At 45.3% G+C, this 13338-nt stretch overlaps 2 protein-coding genes across 2 annotated transcripts in view; one reads left to right on the top strand and one right to left on the bottom strand.

The window, feature by feature from the left end:
• The window catches only part of LYAR (Ly1 antibody reactive), an 18449-nt gene extending 13265 nt beyond the window's left edge, over window positions 1–5184 (bottom strand). Inside the window, exons 1-2 of the mRNA XM_007451504.1 lie at window positions 5129–5184; window positions 123–298 (exon numbers count right to left, since the gene is read on the bottom strand). Of these exons, the coding sequence (XP_007451566.1) occupies window positions 123–244 (122 nt within the window). The 5' untranslated portion in view covers window positions 245–298; window positions 5129–5184. The remainder of the gene's footprint in view (window positions 1–122; window positions 299–5128) is intronic.
• A 5732-nt stretch (window positions 5185–10916) lies between these two features.
• Window positions 10917–13338, top strand: part of ZBTB49 (zinc finger and BTB domain containing 49) — an 18512-nt gene continuing 16090 nt past the window's right edge. Inside the window, exons 1-2 of the mRNA XM_007451503.1 lie at window positions 10917–11068; window positions 12999–13335. Coding sequence (XP_007451565.1) covers window positions 10917–11068; window positions 12999–13335 — 489 coding nt within the window. The remainder of the gene's footprint in view (window positions 11069–12998; window positions 13336–13338) is intronic.

Below are 13338 nucleotides of genomic sequence, written 5' to 3'. Positions count from 1 at the left end.
TTATCAAATTTGCCTCTTTTTTTTTTTTTTTTTTTTTTTTTTTTTACGGCTTTGTGGGACCAGGGGTTCCATAATTGGTCTGGACCTTTACTATGGATCTACCTGGATTCTGTGGAACTTACCAGAAGTCTTTACCGCAGTCAATGCAGGAAAGACATTCACAGTTTCTGCAAAGAGCCACATGCTTTTCTACTTGTATTTTCTTCACTGATTCACCACATGCATTGCATGTAAAAAATACCATTTTTAGCTAAATGATTAAATATTTTTTTATCCAAGACAGGTTTTAAGTCTTATCCTAAAAAAAAAAAATCAAAAAGGAAAAAAGATAATTATCATTGTGATCTGAAACTTCTTTTCCAAATATATGATTCAGACAGCTAGCTTTTCACATGAAAACAACAACACAACAGAATCAGTTGATTAGCAATCTACATAAACCTCTACCACCACATAAGTAAAATTATAATCAACAATAATAATATGGCTAACATTTGTTGAGTGCTTACCATGTGCTGGGCTCTATTCTAACAGCTTTATGCTAATGAACTTATTTAATCCTCACAGCAACCCTATGAGGTAAGGACTATTACTGTTCACAATTTACATGAGGTATTGGGACTCAGAGAGATTAAGTAATTTGCCCAAGGTCACACAGTAGCAGAACCAGGATTTAAGCTTCACAGGCTGTCTCTAGAGATGAAGAGTTTTGGGGGCGTTAAATGAAATATCCTACCTTTCCCAATAACTTAAAGTGCATACATGTGTTCTTTTTCTCTCTAATGCCTCTAGGTATGTGCTGCAAATTATTTCAAATCCCCAAATACAATAAGAACACAGCAAAAGGGGAACTGAGGAAGGTTTAGAAAGTGGAGAAGAGGCCTAAAAATAGTTTCTATAAGCACAAAAAGCACTCATATAGGCATAACTATGTACCCACCAGATGTTAAAAATGAGGATGTGCCTCTCAGTTTTAATGGACAGGAGTAGGTGTGGCTCCCTGTCAGATCAATAAGAAAGAAATGGGACCATATTCAGGTGTCCCACTGCTGGGTGCTGCATTACTGGAGGGTGCTCCCAAACCCAAGTGTCCTGAGCACTGCCCCATGATTAAGTGGGTCCACACCTACACATAACTACCATTTAAAAAGTTCACGGAGATGCTATTGTGCTCAACAAAACACAAATTCACCTAAAAGTGTCACAGAAGTCATAGTAACTTTCCAGGGTTATATAATTTTTTATCACTAGATTCTAAGAGTGTTGTCATTTTACATTATAAATAAGTTTCACAGCAAAAATATTGAGAACAATTGTTTAACCCGGCACTTTCTTCCTCATGGTGAAGTTAAGGATCAAGTAAACTGATACAATTTGCTTCCGGATAAGACTTCATTCGAGAATCCTTCAGCACAAATGAGTGACTCCTGGGTCACGGAAAATTCTCATGTATGAAATTACTGTCTCTCCTCCACTCCCACGTTCTGAGTCACTGCTGGAGAGGACATACCTAAGCAAGGATCAGGGCTATTCCCATCCATTCAACCCTGAATGGAAATGTACATCCTGGCTGCAACTCCAGGGTTTACAGAGGCCCAGCTGATCTCTCTTGGGGGTCTCTTGCCCCGCAGAGCACTGCTGGATGTCAGTTTGCCTGATGTGCTACACACAAAACGTGGGTCCCTGACCCCAGGACCCCTTCCTCAGCTCACCATCAGGGTTACATGTGGTCAGCTACAGTCTAGCAGAGAATCCAGAGGAAAACAAACCTGACTTTGCTGGGATGTGCGCCAACAAAGACCATCTTCTTACCTGATTATGGTAAAGACATGTGAAACAGTCACAAGTCCTGGGGGGCTGGCATCACTTGGACTATGACCTATTCCCCCGAAGCCAGCATTCTGTACCCAGCAGAAGGATGATAGATTACTGGCAGGCAACAGAGCAGCCACCCTGCCTCACAAGGAGAACAAGGCCAGAACAAAAGCCAACACCACACTGTCAAATAAATAGTCTCGAGCGGCACTTTGGTCTAAGAATGAGAGTAAACCATTAATTAATCACCAAGAAATGGACTGTCATTGTACACACAAGGTAGAAGCAGCTGCAGTGAGCCAAATTATCTGCTGGAAAATTCAGAAGTACTTTCATAATGAGATTCAACAACGAAAAAAATACCCCCTCAAACTGAAGCTATGGACCGGAGCTTTCCAACCTTCATTTTTGAGGTCTATTCTGCATCTTAATCAAGGGGGAGAGGGGAGGGGAGGAGGCTCAGGCAAGCTTTGAGATCCAGTTGGGAGATGCAGGCTGCAGTGGAAGGTCAGGAATTAAAGGCCTGAAGAGGACCGCTGGAGACAAAATTTATCAACTCAAAGAAGCCAGTGATGTTGACAAAAAAGATGCTCGGGATATCTGTGTAAAACACGGTTTACCTCTGGGGATTAACCATACACAGTGTAAACATCAGTTCAGGAGAGGATTAGAATTTGGTCACATGTCCCTCAGAAAAATACCCCTCCAAACGTTTTCATTTGGTCTTTTGTGGCATATGTTTACATTTAGAAATTTGTTGCGATTCTTTAAAAGGTAGAATGGGGAGCTTGCACATTAAGCCAGAACTCAGTCTCACAGTGCCTCTGGATTTTTAGAGCCATCACTGCATTTTTAGAGTTGATGAGCAATGGGGGCAGTGTGGCCACCTGCTTGCTAAGGAGATAAGGTCTGTAAGGAGCTTACCCCTTTCTTTTATGCAGTAAACACTTGCCTGTGTGCCTATGTGGGGAGAGGAGGGAGGGGTTTCAAAACAGCAAGCTCAAAACCACCCTAACTGCACAGCCTGCCTGGCAAGTCTGAGTGCAGGGCTGACAATTTCAGAAGTGCAAACGCTACAAACTTACAAAGACACCCTGTGAAAATTCAGCTCCTCTAATTGAAGATAGTGCTGCACTTCCTGAAACAAAAGACTCAACTCATTCAAACTTCACAAGACTAAATAAATGTGGAAGAAATTTAAATAATTAAACATTCAAATGATGTTTCTGGTAAATTTGTAACATTTGTAGCTCAGAGGTTAGAAAAGCTAAAAACATGCAGCATTAAGACTTTTAGGACACCTGTCTACTGGGTTCAGGTGCCATATATGTCATGACCGTCCATTTAAGGGAAACCTAAGTCTTTAGCCTAAAGCCAGGCCACACTGGGCAAGGACACCACCCTTGTCACAGCAGAGTATGATGGGTATTGGGCAGTAGCGCTGAGTTGATGGGCAACAGACAGCATTAGTACGGGGCCGGGAACTTGTGAAGCAATCCAGGCACCTCAGTCTCCTCTTATCAAGACGGTGGCCGAGTTCTGTTGACCTGGGCCTGGAGTCAGGGCCAGAGGATCTGAGCCAGAGCCCACATCTGCCAAGTGAAAACTAAATGACCTTGAGGTACCTAAACTTCGCAGATTCTGTTTATCTGTAAAATAGGTCTATTATCTATCGTAGAGCACTGTGTGGAAAGTTAAATAAGATACCAGATGTCAGTGATGGATCCTTACCCAATAGTAGAATTTCTTGTGATCTATTAATCTGCACACATCAGTGACATGGCTCCCATTCCCCTCCAAACACATGCTTCTTTAAATGTGACCCTCAGTCCATCCATCTATTTTCATAAACTCTCTCTAGTCTCCTATGGCTCCCCTCCCCACCCCATGGGTGCCCACGCTACTGCCCTGTTCCCTGATGACATGAACTCAGGTTTGTTCTGGGATTGTATTTGGGGTGATTTTTTACCTTCCTCCCTACACATTTTTGTATTGTTTATTAAAAAAAAAAAAAAAATCCACTATTCTTAAAACATTCCTTCGCATACACACACTGACCTAAACCCCATTGCCACCATCACACACCGAAACAGCCCACCTGAGGGGCCAAGCTGTCAACAGCCCCCAGTGAGCTCTGTGGCCTTGAGCACTCAACCCTCAGAACTTAAATTCTCCCATCTGTGAAACAATGCATCTGGTCATCTAGGCCAGCCCTGAGCCCCTTGGGGGGTGGCAGGGAGGAGGGAGAATTCCAAGAAACGAAGGGTATGGTGAAAGGGAAGGACAGACAAGTACAAACTGCCCACCATCACACCTAAACCTCTGAATGTGGGGTGATGAGGGTCTGGATGTGCACTCAGGGAGGACCTCTCCCTTGCTCTGCAAAAACTCTAAGAGGCAGGTACACCCATCTCCACTGGACAGATGAGCCAGCTGAGGCTGGGAGAAGCTGAGCCGTGTCTCTCTGCCTCCCAGTTCCAGTCTCACACCCTCCCCACACACTACATCACCAGCACGGGTTTAAACACTGGTGTAATAACTATCTGTGCAAGCCTACCTGTCAGGCACTATGCTAGGCACTGGTGAGGAAGGCTGGGGCCGCTCTTTGAATAAGTCCCAGATGGGTCCTCTGCAGGAAAGGCAGCCTTGCACGCACTCACACCCCACTTCATGCCCCTAATCTCTCCTCAGAGGCAGGGGCTGCAGAAAATCCTGACATTTATTGAGCATCTACTATGTGCCAAGCCCTATCATAGGCGGTTAACACGTTTGGGCTCATGTAATCCTTACAAGAATCCTCTGAGTTAGATTCTATATTATTCCCTTTTGACAGATCAGGCACGAAGTGGTTCAGTAACCTGCAGCAGGTCACACATCCAGTTAGTGGCAAACCTGGATTCACACGCAGCTATTCTGGCCCTAAGTCCCGGGCTCTCAACCACTATGCCCTAAGGCCTCCTCCTTTGGGACCCAGCTCCCCAAGACTCAAAGAAGGCAAGCGCCTCGTCCCCAACATGCCTTGCAGCCCAGTCCAGCGGTGACCAACCATCCTGGCTGCAACCCCCTCTGTGGGTTCAAGGCACGAGGGCCTTTCCATTTTAAAACCCGGAGGGATTGGTCATCCCAAGTCCGGGACTCCTTCCACTTCCCCAGAGTACAAATGGGACCTGAATGCATTTCCTCCTTCCATGCGTATAAGCCAAAGGAGAGACTCTCTAACGGTGGAAACGCAGGCATCGGCCACAGCGCGTCCCCCGCCCCACTCTCTGAGCCCCAGCCTCCTAGGTCGGACCTCTGGGCCACCGCCCCTCACCTCTGAGCCAGCGCCCGCCAAAGGTTTCAACCGGCCGCGAGAGCACGTGGAATCGCCAACGCCCGCCCAGCGGAGCCGCCACCTCCCTCCAGAGATTCCCCCAGCAAAACTCTCTTCTGCGCCTTCCCGCGCGCCGGCGCGCCGCGGCCACACCTCCTGGCGGAAGTGACGCAACCGGAAGCCGGAGGCGGATCGTGCTGGCCGAGGGGGCGTTGTCTGGGTGGTTTGGCTGCCGGCGGAGCCCGGCGAGTGGCGCTGTGGGCGGCGGCGGCGGCGGCGGCAAGAGAAGAGAAGGCGGCGGGGCGTGGAGCGGCCTCCGAGGGGAAGGTAGGCGCCGGGCCAGGAGGCCGGCCACTCGAGGGCGTGCGGGTCCGGCGTGGTGGGAGCACCCCGGAACCCCGGCTGGGTTCCCGAGGGCCGGGCAGGGCATGGAACCACCGCGAGGGTCAGTGGAGCTGCCGGGTCAGGCGTGTTAACCCGCGGCCGCGCGGTGCTCTGGCTCAGAGACGAAGACTGGTCCGGGGCCTCGAGCGGGGCCTTCCCCTTCGTGCAGCTCCCTCTGCATGGAAACCCCACCCGCGTCCCCTCCCGGCCTCCTCCAGCTAGTCGCTGCCGGCCGCCCGGGCACCGCCCGCGGGAAGCAGCGGGTCCCTCCCCGCCCCGGCTCGCTGCATCACGCTGTAGTTGATAATAGTGCTTAAGACTACAGAGCTCCTAGCCCCCCCAGCCCCACTGGCGTTAAGACCTCTCCGTGCCTCGGTTCCGCGTCTGTAAAACGGGTGTAATAAAGGTTCCTACGTGGTGGGGTTTTTGTAGGATTTCATGAGTTGGTGAATGTAAAGCTCTCAGAGTGCCTGCGGCTTAATCGCTTGGCTGCTCTTCTCAGCCCTTGAGACAGGTCGCGCACACAGAGGTGCAGACTAAGTGTATGTTGCTTCAATGGGTGAATGAAGGTTGAACGGGGTTTGAACAGAGAATTGTGAGAAGCATTAGGCCTAGAGTGGGGCTGTGTGGGTGATAAGGAGGCTTTCATTCTGGAGGTGAGCAGGGCTGGGAATGGAACAGAGGGTGTATGTGAGGGCTGCTATAACAAAATACCGCAGCCTGGTGGGGGCCTTGAACAGTAGACGTTTATTTTCTCACAGTTCTGGGAACTAGAAGTCCAAGATCAAGGTGTCAGCAAGATAGTAATCTATACTATCTTGGTATAGATTTGTAGCATTTAGAACAGGAAGTTACCTTAGAGATTATCTAACCCAATGGGGGAACCCCTCCACTTTCACAGAGGAAAAAACTGGGGCCCAGAGTCTCCATCCATCCTGAAACCATGTATTGAGCACCTACTGTGTCGAAGGCACTCTTCTGGGTACCAGAGATACGCTGATCAACAAGACAGAAGATTTTTTTACCTTGTGACAAAGTGAGTTAGCTGAAAATATATAGAGAGCCCCGTGCTTCTTGTATCACAACACAGCGCCTATGTTGCACGTGTTCATCCTCATGTGTGCTGTGCTTTACTTTGGTGCTTATCTCTGGGATCACCTGGACAGTCAGGTATAGGTAGTAGACTGAAGAGGCTTCTGACTTATTCCAAGGAAGGCCTTTGAGCTATTGCATGTAACTTGGAGTAGTGGTTAAGCATGTGGACTTTGGAGTCAGATTCCCTGGGTTTAAATCCCAATTCTGTGCCTTATTGATTACCTATTACTTATTAGCTGTGTTTGTCCTCTGTAACTCTGTTCAGGTTATCTATTGCTGTGTGACAAACTATCCCAAAACTTGGTGACTTAAAAACTGTTTTATTTTATCTCACGGTTTTGTGGGTCAGGAATTCAGGCAGGGCCGTGCTGGGTGGTTCTTCAGCTCCACATGTATGGACTGGGAGTGGTGATCAGCTGGAAGGGCTGGCGTGGAGCATTCATTGTGGCTTGCTCCCATATCTGGTACCTGGGAAGGAATGGCTGGAAGGCTGGACTCAGCTGAGCCCTTCTCCTGCCCCATGTGCTCTCTCCAGCTGGGTGTCTTACAGTCCTGCTGTTGACTCAGGCCTTCCAGAGCCAGTGTCCAAAACATGGAAGGTGGAAGCTGTCGGCTTGTAGGGCTTGGGCCCAGAAATGGGCACAGCTTTACACCCGTTTACCTGTTCTGTTGATTAAGGTAGAGGCTGTTCAGATTCAAGGAGAGGAGACCTACATCCCACCTCCCCTTGGGAAGAGGGTCAGAGAAGTTGTGGACCTCTTTTATCCACCAAGTGCCTCATTGTCCTCGTCTGTAAAATGAGGCTAATAGTATGTAGTATCTATTTTACAGTTATTCTGAGGATTAAATGAGTTAATATGTGTAAAGAGCTTCAAATACTGCATGGCATAGAGGAAACATTTGATAAATACTTGTTATTATTATTGTTACTAGGTACATGATACATTATTATTCATAGCTGTTATTCATAGGAGACATAAGAAATACAAGATGCAGATTCGTTTTCTGGAGTTTTTTATAATCTTACTGGGGAGGCGCAGGATTCATTGTGAAGCAATTAGAGGACTACACTAAGTAATATAGAGTAGTTACAATTTTTATAGTCAAAGTAAACTGTGGAATGGTTCATAACTTTGCATGTCACTTCTCTATAGCTAGAGAATGTCTAATATAGATTCAGAATATTTGCTGTATTTTAACATTTGGAGGAAGGTTCTATGTTGTGTTTTTAATGTCCTTTTTCTCATGGGCATAAGAGCATGGGCTCCAGGGTTTAGGAACCAGGAGGTGTGATGATGGGAGGTGAGATGTGGAGATTCTGAGTTGAAGGGTCATACAGTTGGAGATGTTCAGCAGAAAGCTGAACATTTGGAACTGGTGGCTGAAGCTGGGGTTTCAAATTTAGGAATTGTCTGCTCTGACCAGGTGAAAGCCAAGAATAGATGTGATGGTGACAGGAAAGAGAAGAGGGCCCAGGTGCTGAATCTTAAGGGACATTAACGTGTGGGGGGCTCACAGGGGAAGGAGTGCAGCCTGGAGATGGGACAGATCAGGGACATGGAGAACCGGGAGCCTTCTGGGCAGGAGGAGTTCCACAGCGGAGGTGGGCAGGCTGCACCACCACCTGTTGTGGGAAAGCTTGGGGGGAAGGGACTGAGGGCAGGCCACTGCAGGGAGTCTGTTTCAGCACAGTGAGAAGGGCAGCAGGTTGTAAGGTGAAAAAAGGAGTGGTGAGAAAGTAAAGTAGGGTGTGTAGATTGCTCTTTCAAACGTGTGAGGGGGGGGCCTGTGATGACTAGATGTACCTGGGGGAAAGGTTTGTTGTCCTGTTTTGTTTTGCTTTTTTCAACACGGGGCCATCTTGGCGTGTTTACAGGGACTGGTGAGCCAGTAGGAGGACAGAGTGGAGCATTGAAAGGGGTGACGAAGCAGAGTCCTAGAGGGAAAGGAGAAGGGAAGTCAGCCTTGGAAGGAGAAGGTGCGCTTCATCCTCTGAGCTGAAGGGACTGAGGAGGGTGAGGGGGAAATTTGGAATCACAAAAGGAATTTAAGGCACTCAGGGTATAGTAAGTCATTCATGGAATCAACCTTAGTGAAGTCAGCGTCACAGTCATTTTTATGGAAGAGGGAGGCAGACGTGGTGAGAATGAAGAGAATGGAAAGGATTCAGAAGCACTGTTGTGGGGAATGTAGACGGAGTTGAAAAGAAACAAATAGAAAACGTTACTAACCAGCAGCAGAGATCAGCTAGCGTGCATTTTAGTGGTTGAGTATCTGCTGTGTGCCCGGTGAAGGTGGATAAGATGGTACCTTCAGAACTCACGGCAGAGTTGGAGACACAGGTGATAGGACATAATGACAGGGTATCTTACTGAAGTATTTATGCGGTAAGATCGCACAGATGTGACCCCAAAGTCAGACTTGAGGAGGGAACGGTGGAGAAGGGGAAACATGGCCGGAAGGACTTCAGGAGCAGGTGACAGCTCAGCCAAACCCTGTTCAGAGCGTGGGCGTTATCTGGAAGGTGGGAGAGTCATTTGTCAATAAAGTATTCCCAGGACAGGAAGTATCAGAACCAGAGACTTTTGAGGAGAGAGCAAGGCAGAGGTCTGCAGTCCACCTGCTCCAGAATCACCTGGATGTGTACAGTGCAGATGCCTCGGCTCCAGGACTCTGCATTTTAACTGGCTCTCTAGGTGTTCTTTCTAGATAACATGAGTTGAATATTTAATACATGCCAGGGGATATATTAAATGTTCACATGGGTTCTCACAATTATCTCAATAACTGTGAGATAGGATGAGGAAAGTAGGACACAGAGAAGTCATTTGCCCAGTCGTATAGCTAGTGAGTAGTGGGCTAGGGGTCCAAAACTGGCCAGGAACACAGCTTGTTTGGGGAGCTGCAGGTAGTTTATTTTGGAGGGCACACCTGGGATTAATAGGAAGTAAGCTTAATAATAATAACAATAATAGAAGTAGAGGCCATGTTAAAAAGATTTTGCCTTCATGGTTTAGTGACATTTTCATTAATGCTTATGTATTGAGAATGAAAACAAATAAAGCAGGTAATGGCTTTTTAGTTTTTACTACCAAACTGCCATTTTAACTTCCATAGTTTCATCTCAGTCTGGCTCCATTTCTCCCCACTTTTCCTCTTCCAAACACCATCTCTTACTAGACTGAGCTCCTCATCGTCAGAGCCCGTGTCTTAACTCATGAAGTATCTAGCTCAGACGGTTTGGCTTCATTGTCATGTCCTTGTGTGTGTGTTTCTTCCCCTGGAATGTAAGCTTCAGGAGGGTGGGGACCTGGGGTGTTTTGCTTACCGTTGTAGCCCTTGAGCCTGGCACAGAGGAGTCAGTAAGTAGATGTTGAGTGATGAAATTTTCTGTATCCATATAATGGCTTCCGTCCCATTCAGAGTCAAAGTCAAGGTTCTTAAAAGGCCCTGCAAGGCTCTACGTGGTCTGGCCCTCTGCTTCTCTTTCCCCTCCCTGCCTCTCCCTTCCCCCTGGTGTCAGATCCTCCCTCTCCCTTGGCTTCAGCTGCCCACTCAGCTCCGGCTCACACTTCATGATTGCCAGTGTTTCTGTTCCAGGAGCCCCGGCTCATTCCCGTTCCTTCCTCAGGTCTCTGCTAAAGTAGCGCCTTGTCAGAGAGGCTGGAGGGACGAACAGATGGAGGTGCTGCCTTGCGGTACCTCCCTTATTGCCATCTTATGGTGTGTGTTCATTTATTTTGGCTTGTGTCTTATCTCCCCAAATAGGCTCGTAATTTTCCTCAGCTTCTACTTCATTGCCCCATATACAGCTGCTCAATAAGAATTGATTTCATAGTATCCAGCTGGCCATTTCCCAACCTCATAAGTGTTTTTGTCTGTATATTTTTTCATTGAAGTAATCTAAGTAGAAATGAGAGACGTGCATGTAGTATTAGCATGGTCATATTCTGGATTTGCACTGCCAGATATGGTGACTTTAAGTATAAATTACATTACATGTTCAGTTCCTCGGTCGTACTCACCACATTCCCAGTGTTCAGCGGCCCTGTGTGGCTCACGGCTGCTGTATTGAGCAGTGCAGATAAGGAACATGTCCATCACTGCTGATGGTTCTGTTGAACAGCATTGGTGTAGATGCTTCAGAAGCTATGTTTTTTGCTCGTTTTTTTAAACTGTTGTGACAGGGAATCATGACAGTGAAGCACAGGTCAGCCACTGGGTTTGGGTGCCATTTGATTTCTGGTGATGGCGTCAGGAATCACAACTTATCCATGTCCTTTGTCCTAGGTCTCCTGGATGGTGGAGCATGGACCCAGTTGCTACTCACAGCTGCCATCTCCTCCAGCAGCTGCACGAGCAGCGTATTCAAGGCCTGCTTTGTGACTGTATGTTGGTGGTGAAAGGAGTTTGCTTTAAAGCACATAAGAATGTTCTAGCAGCTTTCAGCCAGTACTTTAGGTACATATTTTAGACTTTGTTCTTCCAATTGTACGGAGAGAAAGCTCTTCTAGAATGGAACTATTTTGACTAAATTTTATTTTCTCCTTGGATTTCACTCTCATTATCTTTTGTAGCACATTGTGGGTTTTTTGCTTTTGTATTGAATATTTAGAGTAACCTGAGAGGGAAAGAACCTTTTAACTAAAATATATTTGGGGCACTTGAAACTCTTTTGGCACTTTGTGTTTGATTTTAATAGTTCCAATTAATGTTCGTCTTCTGTATACATTTCTTATCCTTTCAGGATAAAAAGATTGAGGAATAGAATTTCTGGTAAGAACATTTCTTTGATAAGAAATCAGAGAGCATTCTATATGCTATTTTTTTTTAGTTAAAACATTTTAGTTTTTGTTTCTCATTTGACTATTCTAAGAAAACAGGTTTGAACTCAGTTTACTTACCCCTGTAATTATTTTTGCCTCAGTGAAAGATTTACTTATAAATAATAATATCAAGCAATAGTATTTCATTTATTTTTAACATTAGATTAAGTATTCTACATACATTTTCTGATTTAACTAGATTTATCTCTCTTTAAGCACTAAAGCTTTTTCAGTACCTTTTTCCCCCTAAAATTCATACTATTTTACTGCTCTAGTAAACAACATATGGAACAGGATTTACTCATTCCTTGATAATCCCGAATCATCAAATTAAATCCCAGCTGTCATATATGCTACAAGTTGTATTATAGTGGATTGGCTCACTGAGGTAGGCAGCACTTTTTGCCCGTGTACAAAATGGTCCCCTACTTGGTCTTTGCCTGTTCTGTTTTCATAGAACAGTTAGGTTTAGATGTTGTGATACATTGGCTATTTTGAGTTTTCCCCACTCTACTTCTGATATGTACTTTCCTTAAGCACATATTAGAACAGAACTGAAGGCTGTTTGGGGGATGCAGGTGATTGCATTTGATAAGAGGTCTCTAACAAACTTGCAAGACAGTTTACCTGACTCAACTTGGTACTTTTACATGCAACAAATTCATTCACCTGTGAACTTGACTTGTGCCCAGAACAAAGTGCCTGGGCTTTATGGTGCCTTTTCCCCCCATTAACTTATAGGGCTCTCTCACTGCTGGTTTATGGACCATTGGGTTGCTGAGAAACATCTGACAGCCAGATAAATTACCGCTTAAAAAATGAGTATCTATCAAGTACCTAGAGTAGTCAGATTCCTAGAGACAGAAAGCAGAATGGTGGTTTCCAGGGTCTGAGGGGATGGGGATAATGGGAGTTATTGTTTCACGGGTATAGAGTTTCTGTTTGGGATGTTGAAAAGGTGCTGGAAATGGTTAGTAGTGATGGTTGTACAACAGTGTGAATGTACTTAATGCCACTGAATTTATCATATGAACCATAGTCAAGTGTGTGCTATTATGTGTCTTTTGCCACAATTAACAAATTGAAATTTTAAAAAATCAGTGTATATCTAGGGTTGGTTTATTATAGCTATTTTTATTTTCAGATGTTTTTAAGACAGATATGGAAATATTTTTGTATGTGTTTTATGGTCTGAGATATGTACTTTGTCAGACTAAACACAAAATATTGAAAATGTGTGTTCTTTAGTTTCCTGTACTCTGCAATTAGTAGTACATTTGGATAATTGCATTTTGAAAAAAAGAACAATGAGTATATTTCAAAATTTTATGTTGAGATTTCCTTGGAAGTTTGGATATTCAACACACTAATTCAGTGCATCCGAATTGCTTTATTGGATGGCTTGCCAAAACCTTTTAAAGGATTAAAGCATACTTAATTTTAAAATCTTGGCATTTATAGAAGGATGGTAATTTTGAATATTAACATGAATATTATTTATTAAAAAAAGCTGTCAGAATGTATGAACTGTTAACACTGTAAGCAGATATCCTTTCTTTTATCAGGAGCCTCTTTCAGAATTCTTCAGGTCAGAAGAATGATGTTTTTCACTTGGATATTAAAAATGTAAGCGGCATCGGGCAGATCCTGGACTTCATGTACACATCGCATCTGGATCTTAACCAGGACAATATACAAGTCATGCTGGACACGGCACAGTGTTTGCAAGTTCAGAATGTTCTGAATCTGTGTCACACATTCTTAAAGTCAGCCGGTGTAGACCAGCCACCCAGCCTGCCTTGTCACAGTACATTCTCCCTGCAAAGTGCTTTGACTCCTGATGCTAATTGTGTTATCAGTGAAAACTACGCCCCTCATTTGCTGCAGGAGTGCTCAGCAGGTGTT

Source organism: Lipotes vexillifer, unplaced genomic scaffold, assembly GCF_000442215.2.
Source record: "Lipotes vexillifer unplaced genomic scaffold, Lipotes_vexillifer_v1.1 scaffold1417, whole genome shotgun sequence".
NCBI classification, from domain to species: Eukaryota; Metazoa; Chordata; class Mammalia; order Artiodactyla; family Lipotidae; genus Lipotes; species Lipotes vexillifer.
Note: the sequence above shows the minus strand (reverse complement) of the source record. Positions and strands in the feature narration are given on the sequence as shown.